Source organism: Doryrhamphus excisus, chromosome 5 (assembly GCF_030265055.1).
Source record: "Doryrhamphus excisus isolate RoL2022-K1 chromosome 5, RoL_Dexc_1.0, whole genome shotgun sequence".
Taxonomy (NCBI): domain Eukaryota; kingdom Metazoa; phylum Chordata; class Actinopteri; order Syngnathiformes; family Syngnathidae; genus Doryrhamphus; species Doryrhamphus excisus.
In genome coordinates, this window is record NC_080470.1 from 4,409,843 (window position 1) to 4,425,416 (window position 15,574).

General features: G+C 40.1%; 2 protein-coding genes across 3 annotated transcripts in view; both read left to right on the forward strand.

Annotated features, from left to right (window-relative positions):
• Positions 1-5,668, forward strand: part of anos1b (anosmin 1b) — a 50,789-nt gene extending 45,121 nt beyond the window's left edge. For both annotated transcript variants that reach the window (XM_058074008.1, XM_058074009.1), the window contains exons 11-15: positions 1,066-1,160; positions 3,128-3,290; positions 3,377-3,606; positions 3,704-3,845; positions 4,932-5,668. In XM_058074008.1, coding sequence (XP_057929991.1) covers positions 1,066-1,160; positions 3,128-3,290; positions 3,377-3,606; positions 3,704-3,844 — 629 coding nt within the window. In that variant the 3' untranslated portion in view covers position 3,845; positions 4,932-5,668. The remainder of the gene's footprint in view (positions 1-1,065; positions 1,161-3,127; positions 3,291-3,376; positions 3,607-3,703; positions 3,846-4,931) is intronic.
• A 498-nt stretch (positions 5,669-6,166) lies between these two features.
• Positions 6,167-15,211, forward strand: LOC131129444 (sentrin-specific protease 5-like). The gene is made up of 10 exons (XM_058073028.1): positions 6,167-6,279; positions 7,237-8,878; positions 10,738-10,846; positions 10,939-11,086; positions 11,544-11,591; positions 11,755-11,832; positions 11,926-12,063; positions 12,369-12,452; positions 13,572-13,622; positions 13,760-15,211. Exons 2-10 carry the CDS (start codon positions 7,426-7,428, stop codon positions 13,868-13,870), a joined length of 2,220 nt encoding a protein of 739 aa, XP_057929011.1. The 5' UTR covers positions 6,167-6,279; positions 7,237-7,425; the 3' UTR covers positions 13,871-15,211.
• The last annotated feature ends 363 nt before the right edge of the window (positions 15,212-15,574 follow it).

Consider the following 15,574-nt stretch of genomic DNA (forward strand, 5'->3'; position numbering starts at 1 on the left):
TGGTACTTTTACAATCAGTAACTGTTACATTTGTTCACTTCCTGCTTTCCATAATACAGTTTAAGGTTTGGTTTTTTTTTTTTTTTGAATAATGTACCTCGTACCAAAGTACGAGTTGATATGAGCATCCAATGACATAATGGGTACCATAGTAAGTGTCAATATAGTAATATATATAGCACATCATGACTGGTTCAAGACTCTTCATCCTTGTATTTAGCAAACATCAACTGCTTGTATTGTTTCTTGAATTGGCTCATCGTTGTGCATTGTTTGATTTCCTTACTCAATCCATTCCATAGTTTGATTCCACATACTGAAATGCTATGGCTTTTTAACGTAGTCCTAGCATAGAAGTGTTTCAAATGTACTTCTTCCCTGAGATCATATTTCTCCTCTCTTGTAGAGAAGTATTGGATGACATTTTTAGCCAATTGGTTGTTTTTAGCCTTATGTATTATTTTAGCTGTTTGAAGATGAACTATATCAGCAAGTTTAAGTATTTGTTATTTTAGAAATAAGGAGTTAGTATGTTCTCTGTAGGCGGCATTATGAATTATCCTTACTGACCTTTTTTGCAGTACATTTAGCAAGTGAATTTTTTTTGCTTTTATAGTTATTACCCCATATTTCCACACAATAAGTAAGATATGGTAGAACCATAAGTCCAGGGTGTAAGCTTTAAAATGTGTGTTAATGTCCATAAAAATGACAAAACATTACTTTTACTTAGATGGATAACATTAGCAGATTGTGATGCTCATGATGTGCATCATGTTCTATGTTCTATGAGTAATTCTTCCATGTTTGTAAAAGAACATTGACCTTGAATGAAATAAGACTGTATTAAAAATATGGCAAGAAAGGCCGGATGACCTCAGACTGGGACAAAAATGTAGCCTGAGAGGTGCGCTCCTCTCTCGCTCTCGTGTAGATTTTGGCATCCGGACAATAAAAGGACATAGAAAATATGGGTACAAAAACAGGATTTGAACATGTTGGTCTTGCTCCTGCTCACTTACAGTATGCTTGCCCTGACGGCTCTTTTGTTTTGTTGTATTGCAGCCAGACATCGTCACCCCGGCGCATACATTTTGCGGTGGCGTCCACATACCTGCGGTGCTAATGTTACAGGCACCGAGGGCACAGCGAGTGTGCAGGTAAGACCTCTCCTGGCTGATTAATGATGTGTCACAACGCCTTGAAAGTGTTGCATATTATTGCTTATGTGTGAATGGCAGGTTGGGTTTCAGCACCATAATTCATTTTTCCTAATGGAATGCCCCCCCCCCCCCCATCTTCTGTGTTTGTGTAACCATGTCTCTCAGCCATCAACACTTTGTCCGACATCGCTTTTCTCATCATGTCTGGCTCACATTTCTTTGCTTCTATTGAAATGTGTCGTTTGAACAGACACTGAACACCGACCGGGAACATATAGACATCTCTTCACAGTCATATACTATACACATGGGTGGCCAAAGTGCAGCCCTGGGACCATTTGTGGCCCGCAGCTGTTTTTGTATTCTGAAAATATATAATTTAAACAGCACATTTAAAAAAAAATCTGCAGTAATTTCACAATAATAAAGTCAAAATATTTTAATTTTACATGAATAACATTGTGGTGGCACGGCGGTCGAGTGGTTAGCGCGCAGACCTCACAGCTAGGAGACCAGGGTTCAATTCCACCCTCGGCCATTTCTGTGTGGAGTTTGCATGTTCTCTGTCGTTAGCGCGCAGGCCACACAGCAAGGAGACCTGAGTTTGATTCCATCCTCGGCCATCCGTGCATGCGTGGGTTTTCTCCGGGTACTCCGGTTTCCTCCCACATTCCAAAAACATGCTAGGTTAATTGGCGACTCCAAATTGTCCATAGGTATGAATGTGAGTGTGAATGGTTGTTTGTCTATATGTGCCCTGTGATTGGCTGGCCACCAGTCCAGGGTGTACCCCGCCTCTCGCCCAAAGACAGCTGGGATAGGCTCCAGCACCCTTGCGACCCTCATGAGGATAAGCGGTAGAAAATGAATGAATGAATGGGAAATAATCTGATTCTGATATCAACCAATATTGCATTTTTATGCTGATATCGGGCCGATAATGATCGGCACCGATAATTATCAGATATCTCTAGAGTAAAGTCATAATTTCAAGAAGAAAACTTACAAGAAAAAACTTGAAATCATAATATTATGAGAAGAAAATATACAAATATTTATAAGGGTATATCTGTGATTGGCTGGCGACCAGTCCAGGGTGTACCCCGCCTCTCGCCCAAAGACAGCTGGGATAGGCTCCAGCACCCCCGTGACCCTCGTGAAGAAAAAGCGATATAAAATGAATGAATGAATGAATGAATTATGAGAAGAAAATATACAAAGTTTATAACGGTATATCTGTGATTGGCTGGCGACCAGTCCAGGGTGTACCCCGCCTCTCGCCCAAAGACAGCTGGGATAGGCTCCAGCACGCCCCGCGACCCTTGTGAGGAAAAGCAGTAGAAAATGAATGAATGAATGAATGAATGAATAATATAGTAAAATTACAATAAACAGCTTAGTTTGTACTAATAAGACACTTTTTTTAACCTCACAAAACTTAAAAATAGTCATTTCTTTCATTCGTCAGTATGTGGCCTTCGGTGGAAAAAGTTTGGACGCCCCTTACTTTCACTGTAGGTTCCCAAATGAACCTAACATGCTGCGATGTGGGAGGAAGCCAGAGTACCCGGAGAGAAAACCCACACACGTGAAAGACACACAATGCCCACACCACAGCATTTTTTTTTTTGTGTGTGTACAAAAAAAAACTTGTGAGTGGTGTCCCAGCGGTGACCTCTTAATTCAAGCTGTCATAGTTGATAAGTATAATTGTGCTGTGTGCAATTTGTTGAGGTCATTGAAAGTGATATTTGTTCGCTGAAGTGTATAATTTAAACCATGACATCATCCCTCACTCTTTGATGGTGCCCAAATACGTAGCTGCCAAGTGCAAATTGTTTGCAAGTGGTTTTTATTCCAAGATTAAATAAATATTATATTTGGTTCCCAAAAGAAAAACACAGGTAATATGTCACGTAAAACACTGGGTCTCTCACAAATGTTGACATCTTTTCTCCCTCCAGGGTACCCATTACACCATCAGGGGCCTACTGTTTGCCTGTAAGTACTGGATAGCTGTGGCAATGAAGACTGATCCTGGATCAGAGGCTGTTGCCTGGGTTACAACACCAACTTGCTCCTCCATTCAGGTCAAAGGAGGCAAGGTTTTACCTTGCAACACTGAAGGTACCATGAATGTTTTTTTATATAAATAGCGCTTATAATTGAGGGTTTTATTTTAAAAGGTGAATGTTTTCTGTCCTTTATGTCAGAGCGCCCCCCACCAGGCAGAAAGGTGGTACTGCGTCCTGAGCGGCTAACAGCAGATTTTCATCAAGTCAATGGTACGCTGCTGGCTGTGTTTCGCTGGAGGGTATCCCAGCATGCACTGGACATGGCAGACGTTGAGGGGTTCCAGTTCACTTGGACACTGCAGTCGGGTGTCACCTTGGGGGCAAAACGAGAGGACACGCTTATCTCTCAGACACAGACTGTTGCACCGGTGAGGCCGAAATCATATTTATACAGTCCAAAGTGTTTTTTTTAATATGTGTTATAGTTTCCATCTTTTAATTCCTCCATTGTCTACTTACTTTCAGTCTCAACGGGCAGTGGTTGTTGGGGGTCTCCAGAGAGACAGTGTTTACCAGGTGCAGCTTCAGGTTCTAACAACAGGGGGCAGCAAAGGTGCTGCAGTCTCCAAGACGTTTAATACTCCTGCGAATGACACGGCACTGTGAGGTAGCTTTTTCTTTAGATACGTTAATTAACCCAGGGCAACATCCTGAAAAATATTTTTGTATCCATGCCGTTTATCCTCACTAGGGTCACAGATATGCTGGAGCCTATCCCAGCTGTCTTTAGTCCGAAAGGCGGACCCTTCTAGACATGATCTAACATCCCTACAGTCACCTTTACACTTGTATTACCTGATATAGTAAACATGATAACAGAAAATAACACATTTATTAGTAGAGTCTTCTTGACATGAACTAACACCCCTACAGTTACGTTTACACTTGTATTTTTTTTTTTAATTCATTCATTTTCTTATCCTCAAAAGGGTTGCGAATGTGCTGGAGCCTATCCCAGCTGAGGCGGGGTACACCCTGGACTGGTCGCCAGCCAATCACAGGGTACATATAGACAAACAACCATTCACACTCACATTCATACCTATGGACAATTTCGAGTCGCCAATTAACCTAGCATGTTTTTGGGAATGTGGGAGGAAACCGGAGTACCCGGAGAAAACCCACGCATGCACGGGCCGAGGATGGAATCAAACTCAGGTCTCCTTGCTGTGTGGCCTGCGCGCTAACCACTCAACTTTTTTCTCTTAATATTTTGAAAATTATAGCTAATTTTTAAAAAAAGTTTTCTTGTGTGTACCCCAGTCAGCACTTTGGAGTGAATACTGAAATGTACAATGAATGTTGTCACAGGCTGCACGGTGGACGTGTGATTAGCATGTTGGCCGCACAGTCAGGAGATCAGGAAGACCTGGGTTCAAATCTCCACTTGTGCATCTCTGTGTGGTTTGCATGTTCTCCCCGTGCATGCGTGGGTTTTCTCCGGGTACTCCGGTTTCCTCCCACATTCCAAAGACATGCTAGGTTAATTGGCGACTCCAAATTGTCCATAGGTATGAATGTGAGTGTGAATGGTTGTTTGTCTATATGTGCCCCTGTGATTGGCTGGCGATCAGTCCAGGGTGTACCCCGCCTCTCGCCCGAAGACAGCTGGGATAGGCTCCAGCACCCCCGCGACCCTTGTGAGGATAAGCGGTAGAAAATGAATGAATGAATAATTACTTTTTTCTTTCAGATCCATGTGCTACAGGACTCTGCTGCACCACTATTTTCTTCTTTGCCAACAACAGCTTGTATGTCATTCAAAATTCAATTTGTTCTAATTTCAATGTAAAATGTAGTATCCTCCCTCCCTCGCCTTGATTGTTGTCCATCACATTTCTAAGTATACATCAATGTTTTTAATGGATCACGCTACACAGCGTTTTTCAAAAATAATCTAAAAAGTAAAGTCTGTAAGAACAATATATAACACACTTCTCCCAAGTGCAATGTTTGCTGGACTGAAGACGTATGCACTCAACTTCACTGGAACCAAATGACACCCTTATGGAGGTGTTGGCACCAATTTTGTATGATATTATGTAGAAAATGATTTAGCACTGACCTTATGTACAAATAGAAATGTATAGCAATAGATTGTGTTTATTTCAGAGGGACTGCAGCATTATCTTGTGTGTAGTTCTTTTTGCTGAAGAAAACAAATCAAATATAGTATATTTTAAATATTTCTGTTTTGTTTTTGTTTTTTTTACCTTTGTACTCAAATGTGTGTTTGATACATTGTCGGTCTGTTCACTAATCATGACTTTTCCACAGTTTTAACTGTGCTTGTGGAAGAAAGAGGATTTAAATGTTTAAGAATGTTTATGTTAAATTACCCTTCATGTTGCCCTTTTTTCTGTTTTTTTTTTTCATTTACTTTAATTCTGTGCATATTTTATTATATGCATCAATTGTTGTATTTATTTTTTTTCTGTCTTTGTTTTTGTAATTAAATGTTCAGATAAAGTGTGTGTTAATGAGCTTTGTGAGCAGTGGTATTAAAAAATTAACTACTATAACTAATTATATTTTTAAAGTAAATAAAACGTAACATTAGCAAATGAAGTGCTTGTACATGCTAAATTAATATTAAATAATTATTAAATAATAGTGCTTTTCTTCAACTTCTCTTTTACAAAGGAAGAAATCCAAATTCGATGGGTTAATAGGAATTGACTAGAAGATTAATCCCTCTTAAAGTTAAGATTTTTGTTCTTTTTAAATATTAAGAGCAACACATCTATATTATAGCTATATTAAGAGCAACAAAGAAAAACAAATATAATAATGAGGTTTCATTTGATTGATTTTGTTATATTTTGGTTAAAAATATATATTATATCAACCATATCTAAGTTGAGTTACAATTACAGCAGGTGAGTAGAGTCAACACAAGGAATAAGAAGCTTATTTCGCGTGGGTCCACGGAAAGAGACGAAGATGACGTACGCGTCGTGACGTCATCAACGAGCGCCCACAGTTTGACGCCTGTATCCTCGATTATGGCTAGACAAAACTGTTTCCATCCCAATAACGAGGTAATGTTCACGAATGTTTCTTTTGTACTTTCTCCCTAAGCGTTTATCGTGTGTATATTAAGAATTAAAAGTTCCCACTCAAAAGTTAATATTTGTCCTCTCGATTCCGTGTCTCTGTTTAGGGCTGAGAGCTAGCTAACTCAGTTAGCTTCAGGATCACAACTAACTTATTTGAACGAGCCCGAAATAACATACTCGCTCGCAGATGAATAGATAATTCATGCTGTGTCTTGAAAGATAAGTAAATAACAACGTATGCATCGTCACGTTAGCACATTAATGTCATCACTGATGTGACCAGTGGATTTTATTGTAGTAGAACCTGGGACGGGAGTACACTGCTTGTAATTTACCTCTCTTAAAATTGTGCTCTGAGACTTATAATGTACTTGTTTAGCTCTAAACCATTTTAATGCAGCACTGTGTTAGTAAATGGTAGTATGTTGTAAATATATTTATACGTAATAAATATATAAAGATACTACTTGTAGACTGATATCAGATTTGCTCAACCTCACGCTTTTGATGGAAGATGGTGGCTTAAATTTGGTCTTAAGCTTTCCCTCTCCAAAAACCTTTGCATCACTCCACCGCGTTTTTTTCAAAATTAATTAATTATCGCTGTTTCTAGGTTGACTACGACCTATTATTAGTCAAACATCCATATTTAAGCACATTTTACGTATTCTGGGCCTAAATTAAGCCTTTCAAGCACTGAAAAGTTTTCTCTTCAATATGGCATCCGAACTTCGAACTCTGGTTTTATTTTTGCTAGCATTTATTTTATCTTGACCGCGTATTTTACATGTATATTGCGTACTTTGAGAGTCTGCATCATCAAAACCAATGTTCATATGCGACTGTATATGGCTTGATTTCACTGCATGTCGGAACAGTTTGACCTCTTTTGTTTTCTGAACGTCACAATTGCTTCTTTGTTTTTTTTTTTTTTATTAGAAGCTGATGGCGGAAGTTGCTGATGGTAGCTACATTTGAGCAACTCTCAGTAATCCCTATTTGTCATCTGTTCCACCTGTAACATTTCTTGGGAAGACATAGAAGACGCAACCGGCCAATAGGGAAGAGGGGATCGGAGTGTGAAGTGGCGTCTTGGGGGATGGGTTTAAAGTGCCAAAGGAGGACGCCATGGTTCACAGCAACTCTGCTTCCCCAATGAAAACAACATCTATTTCAGCAGTTAATATATCTGAGGCAGCACCTCCTGAGCAAGAAACACCGCCTTTAGTGCTGCCTCTGAAAGATACCGAGAAGAACCTCTCTCATAAGGCAGCTAAGCTTGCCTCAGATGGGTTAGATGTTACCTCCATTTCAGATGTCTCCCAGCCGTCTACTCGGACTCCTGAGGAAAATGAGCCCACGGTTGTAACCCCGCTAATAGAACTGAAAGGTAATTCAAGTCCAGCATCGGAGCCGTCTTCTACACAGTCAACAACTCCCACTCAGGGCACAGTCAATGGCCGCACATCAGGCAGAAAAAGAGTCCCTAAGGCCTGTGATTGTTGTGGCTCCAATAGCAAAGGGCACACTCTCACACCTTCCGGCAGAGGGAGAGGGAGGGGAAGGGGGCGAGGCAGAGGAAGAGGTGCTGGAAGTAACCATCCAGATACCCCAAAAAGGAAAGGCGAGGACGAGGTGATGACAATTAAAGACTTTGACCTGATAGAGGAAGAATTAAGCGAAGCAGAGGTTCAAAATGACATTAAACTACCAAATAAATCGCCTGAGACTGCTTCTCCTTCAAATCTCAGTGTGAGTCGCCTGGATGACCCGGTAACAAACTGTGTTGTGCTGAAGAAGGACAACATGTTCACGGTCATTTCAGCTGTTGCTGAAACAGAACGGAAAAGAGTCGGGGAAGTTTTGGACATTGGACAGCTGCATTTCCCGGGAATGACTGACAGAGGTAAGGTGTTTGTAAGAGGGAGAGGTAAACGGGGAAGGGGAAGGATAGCAGGTCCATTAGCATCAAAAGGAAAATTGATCAAACAAGGTGTTGAAGACATTATCGTTAATTCTCAAGAGGCCCCCTCTGCATCGGAGTTGACGTTGCATGAAGAGCAGACGAGCTGCACGTTGGACATTTCACCGATGGGAAATGGAGATGAAATAAGTTTGTCTGAATCAGAAGCTGAAGGCGAGTCACTTGAGGACATAACCCACATGACTGAACCAGGAAATGCAACACTTTCCTCATCCGGGGAGTCCACCTCTCTCTCTTCAGGGCCTGGAAGTCTTCCCAATCACGACTCGGAGAACCAGGTAGAGCTGGATACTGAGAGGACGGTATGTTTATCACCAGCTCTGTCCAACGGAAACGCCAACTCGCCCACAGACCACGACCACACATCCACACCCATGGACACGGACGCTACAAATTCAGCTGTGGTTTCTTCATCATACCGTGGTCCTATTGCCTTGTGCAGCAGTGTACACAGCTATGCCCTAAGAGACCACAGGTTGTACTGTCAGACTGGAACCTGGGAGAAAGCGGAAGAAGCCAGTCAAGATCTGACAGAGGAACCAAATGCACAAGAGGTGGACGGCGATGACCTGGAGCGACTTGTTCATTTCGTTCATGGTAAGATATGTTTTGGAGCCCAGGCAGATTATGTTTTTCCATTTAATCAATAACAGTGTTGTACATTATATAAGTTCTGTTATTGCATTACAGATTTCACATTTTTAACCTTCCTCTTGTGTTAGCTTTCTGGTATCACCTCTTATACAGTAAACCTCGGATATATCGGATTCAATTGTTCCCACTGGTTTTGTCCGATATAAGCGAAATCCGTTATATGCGTATACCGGAAAATGTCAGTTTTACGCATATATCGGATTTATATCCGGTATATGCGTAAATCTGATTTTATCCGTTATAAAAAGGCACTTCCTTGACTATGTTTCCAATGTACCTGGACTGGGCAATGAAAAGAGACGTAAGGTAATGAGAATTTAACTTTATTGGACTCTGAGCATAACAAATTGTTAATTAAGCTAGGCCCTGTTACGCCCGTCAGGCCTACGTTATTTCCAATAGTGAGGTTAAGATCTCATTCACTGCTGTGCTAGTATTATTGATGTCACTCACTTTTATATTTGTCCTAAATCTGGAGCCAGGAGAAAGACAATAGCCAGTGACATCAACAAGATTAGCATAACGATGCGGCCATCCAATATATGCGAGGGAAATTTAATGGAAATGCATTGGAACGGGACTGGAGATTTTGTCCGAAATAGGCGAAATCCGTTATAAAAAATCCGATATATGCAATGATTTTTTATTGGAAATGCATTACAGAAAAATCGGTTCTTTTTTATCTGTCCGTTGTGAGCGAATTTCCGATATATCCGAGTCCGATATATCTGAGGTTTACTGTATCACCTCTTGTATTAAATGAGCTATAAAATACACTAAAAACAATAAGTTACCATCAAATTAGCTTCTCATCTCTTGGTTACCTTCTTAGGCTTCCTCATCCATGAAAATGTTGGTTTTAATACTTTTGATGTGGGCATGTAGGCCTTTTTTTGTCACTATACCCCTCGATTTCAATTTCCAAAAATGGCCCATTGAACCTCAAAAGAATCATATTCATAAATTGAAGGTTCTTTTGTTACATGGCTATTACATGCTTCACCACCAGCAACCGTGTCTTCTGGATCATACTCCAAGTTGTCCTCCTGCTCATCTCAATGCTTCTGCTGGTCTGTCCTCGCCCTCATTGTCACCAGACATTTGGTCCAGATCTTGGTTCACTGTACTTCTTATCATTCTTTCCATGATCCAAATTGTAAATGTGAAATCAGCCACTCAAATGAGTGAATTCATCTCACATGTCTGGACATTTTTTTTCTGCTGGTATACTGGAAAACCAGTAAAAATGAGAATCCCCTGAAGCTTACATGATGAGAAGAAGAGCTGGTTGTCATTGTGTTGGCTAATTGTACACTTATGATTTCAGTTTTGGCTCGTAATATTGCTTTATAGTCATATTATTATAACCGGGTCGAAACCGACCCTAATAATACAGTGGTCATAATTTCAACCAGACCATTTTAAAATTTAGTTTTTTAAATTAAATTAAATTATATTATATTATATTATATTAAATATATATATTATATATATTAAATATTATTATATTAAATAAATTTTTTTTAATTTTTAATTTTTTTGGTTTTATTTTGTTGAAATAGAGTTTCCTGACAGTCAAAAAGACCTGATGCAATAAACAAATATTATGTGATTCTTTTTATGCATTAAAATGTAAAACGGGTCAGTGCTGACCCTAACACAAGAGGAAGGTTAAAGGAGCATGTTGGAATTTTGTTCTCTTATAATATCAATTAACCGGATAAATGCTTGCACAATTAATCATGTAACTTTGTCAAGAAGTGGGGAAATCTAACCCTCTCACAATGATTTGTCCTTTTCAGAGTTTCTGGAGAGCTTCTACATTAAATATGGCAGTTTTATTCCTCTCAGTGAAACCGATGTCTTGGATTATCTGAAGAAGAACTGCAACTGCGATGACCTCAGCAAAAAGTCAGTGCATGTGCACACAACATGCACGTTTTATATGTGAAATGATTAATGAAGTCAACTGCCCTGCTCACATCTTAACGTGTTTCCTTTAGGGCCCTAAACATCCAGGGAGAGATGAAGCGGTACAGGGCAGCACTCGCCTCTGCTCCCGTTGCTGGCTTCATGGTCATGTATAACAAACACACATTGAGCCTGGAAGACCTTAGCACGCTGGAAGAACAGAACTGGATAAATGACCAGGTAAGGACAGCTGGAGATCTGCATTGAGTTATCTGACATGGTACAGCACTTTCAGTGCCGTAAAGTCTGGTGGTTAAGCTGCTGCATTTTTTTTCTTAAGCTTTGAACCCTGCGTCTTATACAGCGGTGCGGCTAACCTATGGCTATATATTCTAATCTTTTAACATCTTTACTTCAGAACTATTATTAATTATTCAAATACTGTGCCGCTCATGAGTCAGTGAGGAAATCCTTGGCACTCGCAACAAGCTTGTTAACCCATTGGAAATGTTATACTTACTGAGAACACTACATTCATCACACAGCAACTTAACACTTAAGTTGAAAACGAAAAAAAAAACAGCATTGTGAGTTGTTTCATAGCTAACAAACTAACTTCAAAATTTGATATTATTGTCTACACTGTGATCATTAAATATGTTTTTAATGTTTTTCTTCTTTGTGTCATATTTCTCAGATTATCAACACATATGGAGAATTGATTATGGAAGCAACACAGCAGAAAGTAAGTAAAATTCTGTGAAGGTGAATTCAGGTATTAAAAGTAAGATTTGTACGGAACTTAGAAAGGAGGTTATAATTCACCAATGTTTATGTAACATAAAGTTTCAATATACTATACCATTGCAAACACCTTTTTAATACAGTTCTGAATATTTGCTTTCTAGGTTCATTTTTTCAACAGTTTCTTCCATAAGCAGTTGGTTGCCAAGGGTTACGAAGGTGTCAAGAGATGGACCAAAAAAGTGAGACGATTGATGATGTCTTACAATATGAATGAACACCGACGGTGTTTCAGTCATGTCTTAATATTTTTTTCTTTTCTGGAACAATTCCAGGTGGATTTGTTCTCCAAATGGCTACTGCTCTTTCCCATACACTTAGAAATCCATTGGTCTCTTGTCACTGTCACCATGGCAACCAAGACCATCAATTACTTTGACAGCCAAGGCATCGTCTTCCGACACACCACAGACGTGAGTTCCAGTCCACATGTTGATCTCCTTTTGAAATGTGATGGAGATAATTTGTTGTTCTTGTCGGGGTTATTCACGTCGAGGCTTCTTGTGCTTTCACTGGTGCAGAAATGTGCCGTCTGTTGGTCCCACGAGGAGAGAAACCTTTCAAACTGTACTTGTAGGGAATTCTAAGCTCTGAAATTGGAATGCAATTTTACACCATCATCATCCCTTTGCAATTGTTGTTTCTTTTTGATTGTGATTGTTGTCAGTGGGATATTATCTTAAGAGGAAATGTGTGTGTCTGTGTGGTCCACTGTCAGAACATAATGAAGTATCTTCAGTCAGAAGCCCAAGAGAAGAAGCAGACTGATTTCCTCAAAGGTTGGAAGATTGCCATCATCAAGGTAAGGAGATGATATACTGGTTATATATACGTGTATATATAGAGTGGTTAGCACGCAGGCCACACAGCTAGGAGACCCGAGTTCAATTCCACCCTCGGCCTTCTCTGTGTGGAGTTTGCATGTACTCCACATGCATGTGTGGGTTTTCTCCGGGTACTCCGGTTTCCTCCCACATTCCAAAAACATGCTAGGTTAATTGGCGACTCCAAATTGTCAATAGGTATGAATGTGAGTGTGAATGGTTGTTTGTCTATATGTGCCCTGTGATTGGCTGGCCACCAGTCCAGGGTGTACCCCGCCTCTCGCCTGAAGACAGCTGGGATAGGCTCCAGCACCCCCGCGACCCTCGTGAGGAAAAGCGGTAGAAAATGAATGAATGATATAGAGTGGTTTGCGCACAGGCCACACAGCTAGGAGACCCGAGTTCAATTCCAACCACGGCCTTCTCTGTATGGAGTTTGCATGTTCTCCACATGCATGTGTGGGTTTTCTCGGGGTACTCCAGTTTCCTCCCACATTCCAAAAACATGCTAGGTTAATTGGCGACTCCAAATTGTCCATAGACCCCCACGACCCTTGTGAGGATAAGCGGTAGAAAATTAATGAATGGTCCTATATAAAACACAATTGTACAACTGTGTGTATAGAGTGCAGAAGAAGAATTAGACCAACACCCAATGATTGCCCTCGTGTTTTAAACCTTATTCATGGGTTTCATTTTGTGTAGCAGTAGATTTTAAAAACAAAAAAAAACAACATTCATGATGTTTCCCGGTCTCCATGTAAGTGTGCACAAATTTCAAAGATGATTTACCCGTCGTCGTGCGTCTGATATCCTACTATATTGACGAACAAAGGCAATAAAATGCGCAACCAAGCAGTTGTGGCATGTATGAGGTGTGTGAAGAAGCATGCTTACAATGCTCACAGACAGTCCCATTATAATGTGTTTATATGTGAGGGCGAACAGGTGGTCCCAAATTTATCAGTGGCGGGCTGCCACAAATAAATGCATGTATGAGAAATACTGGCAGTATTTGTATTATTGTATTATTCTGTACCGTACGTTCCAATGCAGGCGTATTGCCTTGAACTAACTGAGACTCACTGACTCCTCAGGGTATTCCTCAGCAGAAGAATGACAGCGACTGTGGCGTTTTTGTCCTGGAGGTGAGACATTATTCTTTACGGCTCCTGTCTGTTTCATTCTCCTGCCATTTCCTCATCTGTCCTAATGTTTTCTTTTCAATATGGCATCCCAACTTATCATTTGACTGTGTTTTTTTTTCTTTTTCTGCTTGTGCCAGTATTGCCGTTGTCTCTCCGTGAAGCAGCCCCTGCTGTTCAGTCAGGAGGACATGCCTCACATTCGCAAACGCATCTACAAGGAGCTGTGTGACCGGTGCCTCAACTCGTAAACGACCGAACAATGGCCTGCCTCAGCTCTTTGCCGATGTACGCGAGGCTTGTCAGAGGGATCTTACTTTCACCGAGCGCCTGTTACATAAGATCAGCGCACAACCCGGGGCTGCTTTCCAACCGAGCAGCAGATTTCTACTCCCAGACTTTGGAAGAACTACTGACGTGGCCTCCTACTGATGTTGGACTCCTATGTTTTCACGCTGCCTTTACCATTTGCATTCGTCATGGCCAGTCGATATTTGAGCTGACATACAGGAGCTCATCTTTGGACCAACCGGGTGGATTCCAAACGGAGTGGCTATTTTAAACGTTGTGACTTTTTAAAACTGTATATTTTATTGCAGGACCTCCACAGCGGAAACCCCTCCGTGTCTTTTGGTGTTTTCTAACATGTAAATCGAGAAAAAGGAAGTGCGATTCAGTGGACCAACTGTTCACCTAAAACTTGAAGATGGGAGTTGGACTGCTCATATTTGCACGGTTATTGAAGTTTAAAGACTTTAGAATATCAAACGAATGTACTGCTCATGTATCCTTCCTCGCTGCCTACTGACGGGCGGCGACTTCTTAGTTTAGACGCTAACGACAAATGTTGGCTCCACACTGTAGAGTTGACTCCGTTTAGAATATCAGGTTTTTTTGTCAAATTACACCAAATCATTTCTTCGTGAAATTCCTTACTTCATGATGCTATTTACCAGATGTTTTAGCTATACTGTATGTTTTTTTTTTGTTTTTTTCAATGTCCATCCATTTGAACTAATGTATGATTTCTCCTTTTTGTTAGTCGGGTGTACAGGTAAAGCTGCCACAGCTACACGGAATAGGCATTAGCCAAGCAGTCACCCTTTCAACTGTTAGTTGTAGAAGCATTAAAGCCAGTGCAAAAAGACTCGCTGCGAGACAATTGGACCTCGCTTCTTGTTCCAGAGTGTCCTGTCCATCCTTCTTTTTGTTCTTATATTCCTATATTCATCTTATTTGCAGACTTTATTGTACTTTAACTACTGTAAATGCTTGCTTTGGCGAAAGACCACATAGAATTCTTTACTGTTTTTTTTTATTGTTCTTAAAAAGCCAAGACTGCTGCAAACGTGTTTCTGTTTCTCTCATATGTTTTTTTTTTAAATAAGGTAACTTTGGCAGTATGCTGTTTTGATGTTTTATCTGTACTTGAACACCATTTTTTAGAGGATTAAATCCTCCAGAAAAATATTCAAATATAGTTGGTAAATTGCATGATTTTTTTTTTTAGTAATAATATCGTGACCTCAACAATAACCATTTACCTTCACCTTTGGCCTTGTTTTGTTATCAAATTATAACTTTTTTTTCAAGTTTCAATGTCTGAATCAGAATCGAAAATACATTTAGGGACAAATTGAGTCGTGTAGAGTAGTCAACAAAAGGGAAAGTATGTTATTGAGTTGGAATGTTTGAATCATAGGGTTTAATTTGTATTATTAAAATGGTTAAAAACAGGATTGTGACTAATGCAATTGATGGAATATCATTGCATATCATGGAGATTTGGGAGTTTTCCTGCTGCAGTACTAACATTGACCACGAGATGACGCGCTAAATCAGCAGTTATACAATAACAAGTAATGAAGAAAATGCATAAGTGAAAAATAAAAACTGCACTAAATATAATAATTGATATTTATGCATTGAATAAATACCAATGATATGAAATATGC

Bases quoted from the DNA above. Each gene is read 5' to 3' on its own strand.
- LOC131129444 (XM_058073028.1), top strand. From the start codon at position 7,426: ATGGTTCACAGCAACTCTGCTTCCCCAATGAAAACAACATCTATTTCA. The intron at 8,879-10,737 runs GTAAGATATGTT...TGTCCTTTTCAG, and splicing joins ACTTGTTCATTTCGTTCATG to AGTTTCTGGAGAGCTTCTAC. The intron at 12,453-13,571 runs GTAAGGAGATGA...CTGACTCCTCAG, and splicing joins GGAAGATTGCCATCATCAAG to GGTATTCCTCAGCAGAAGAA.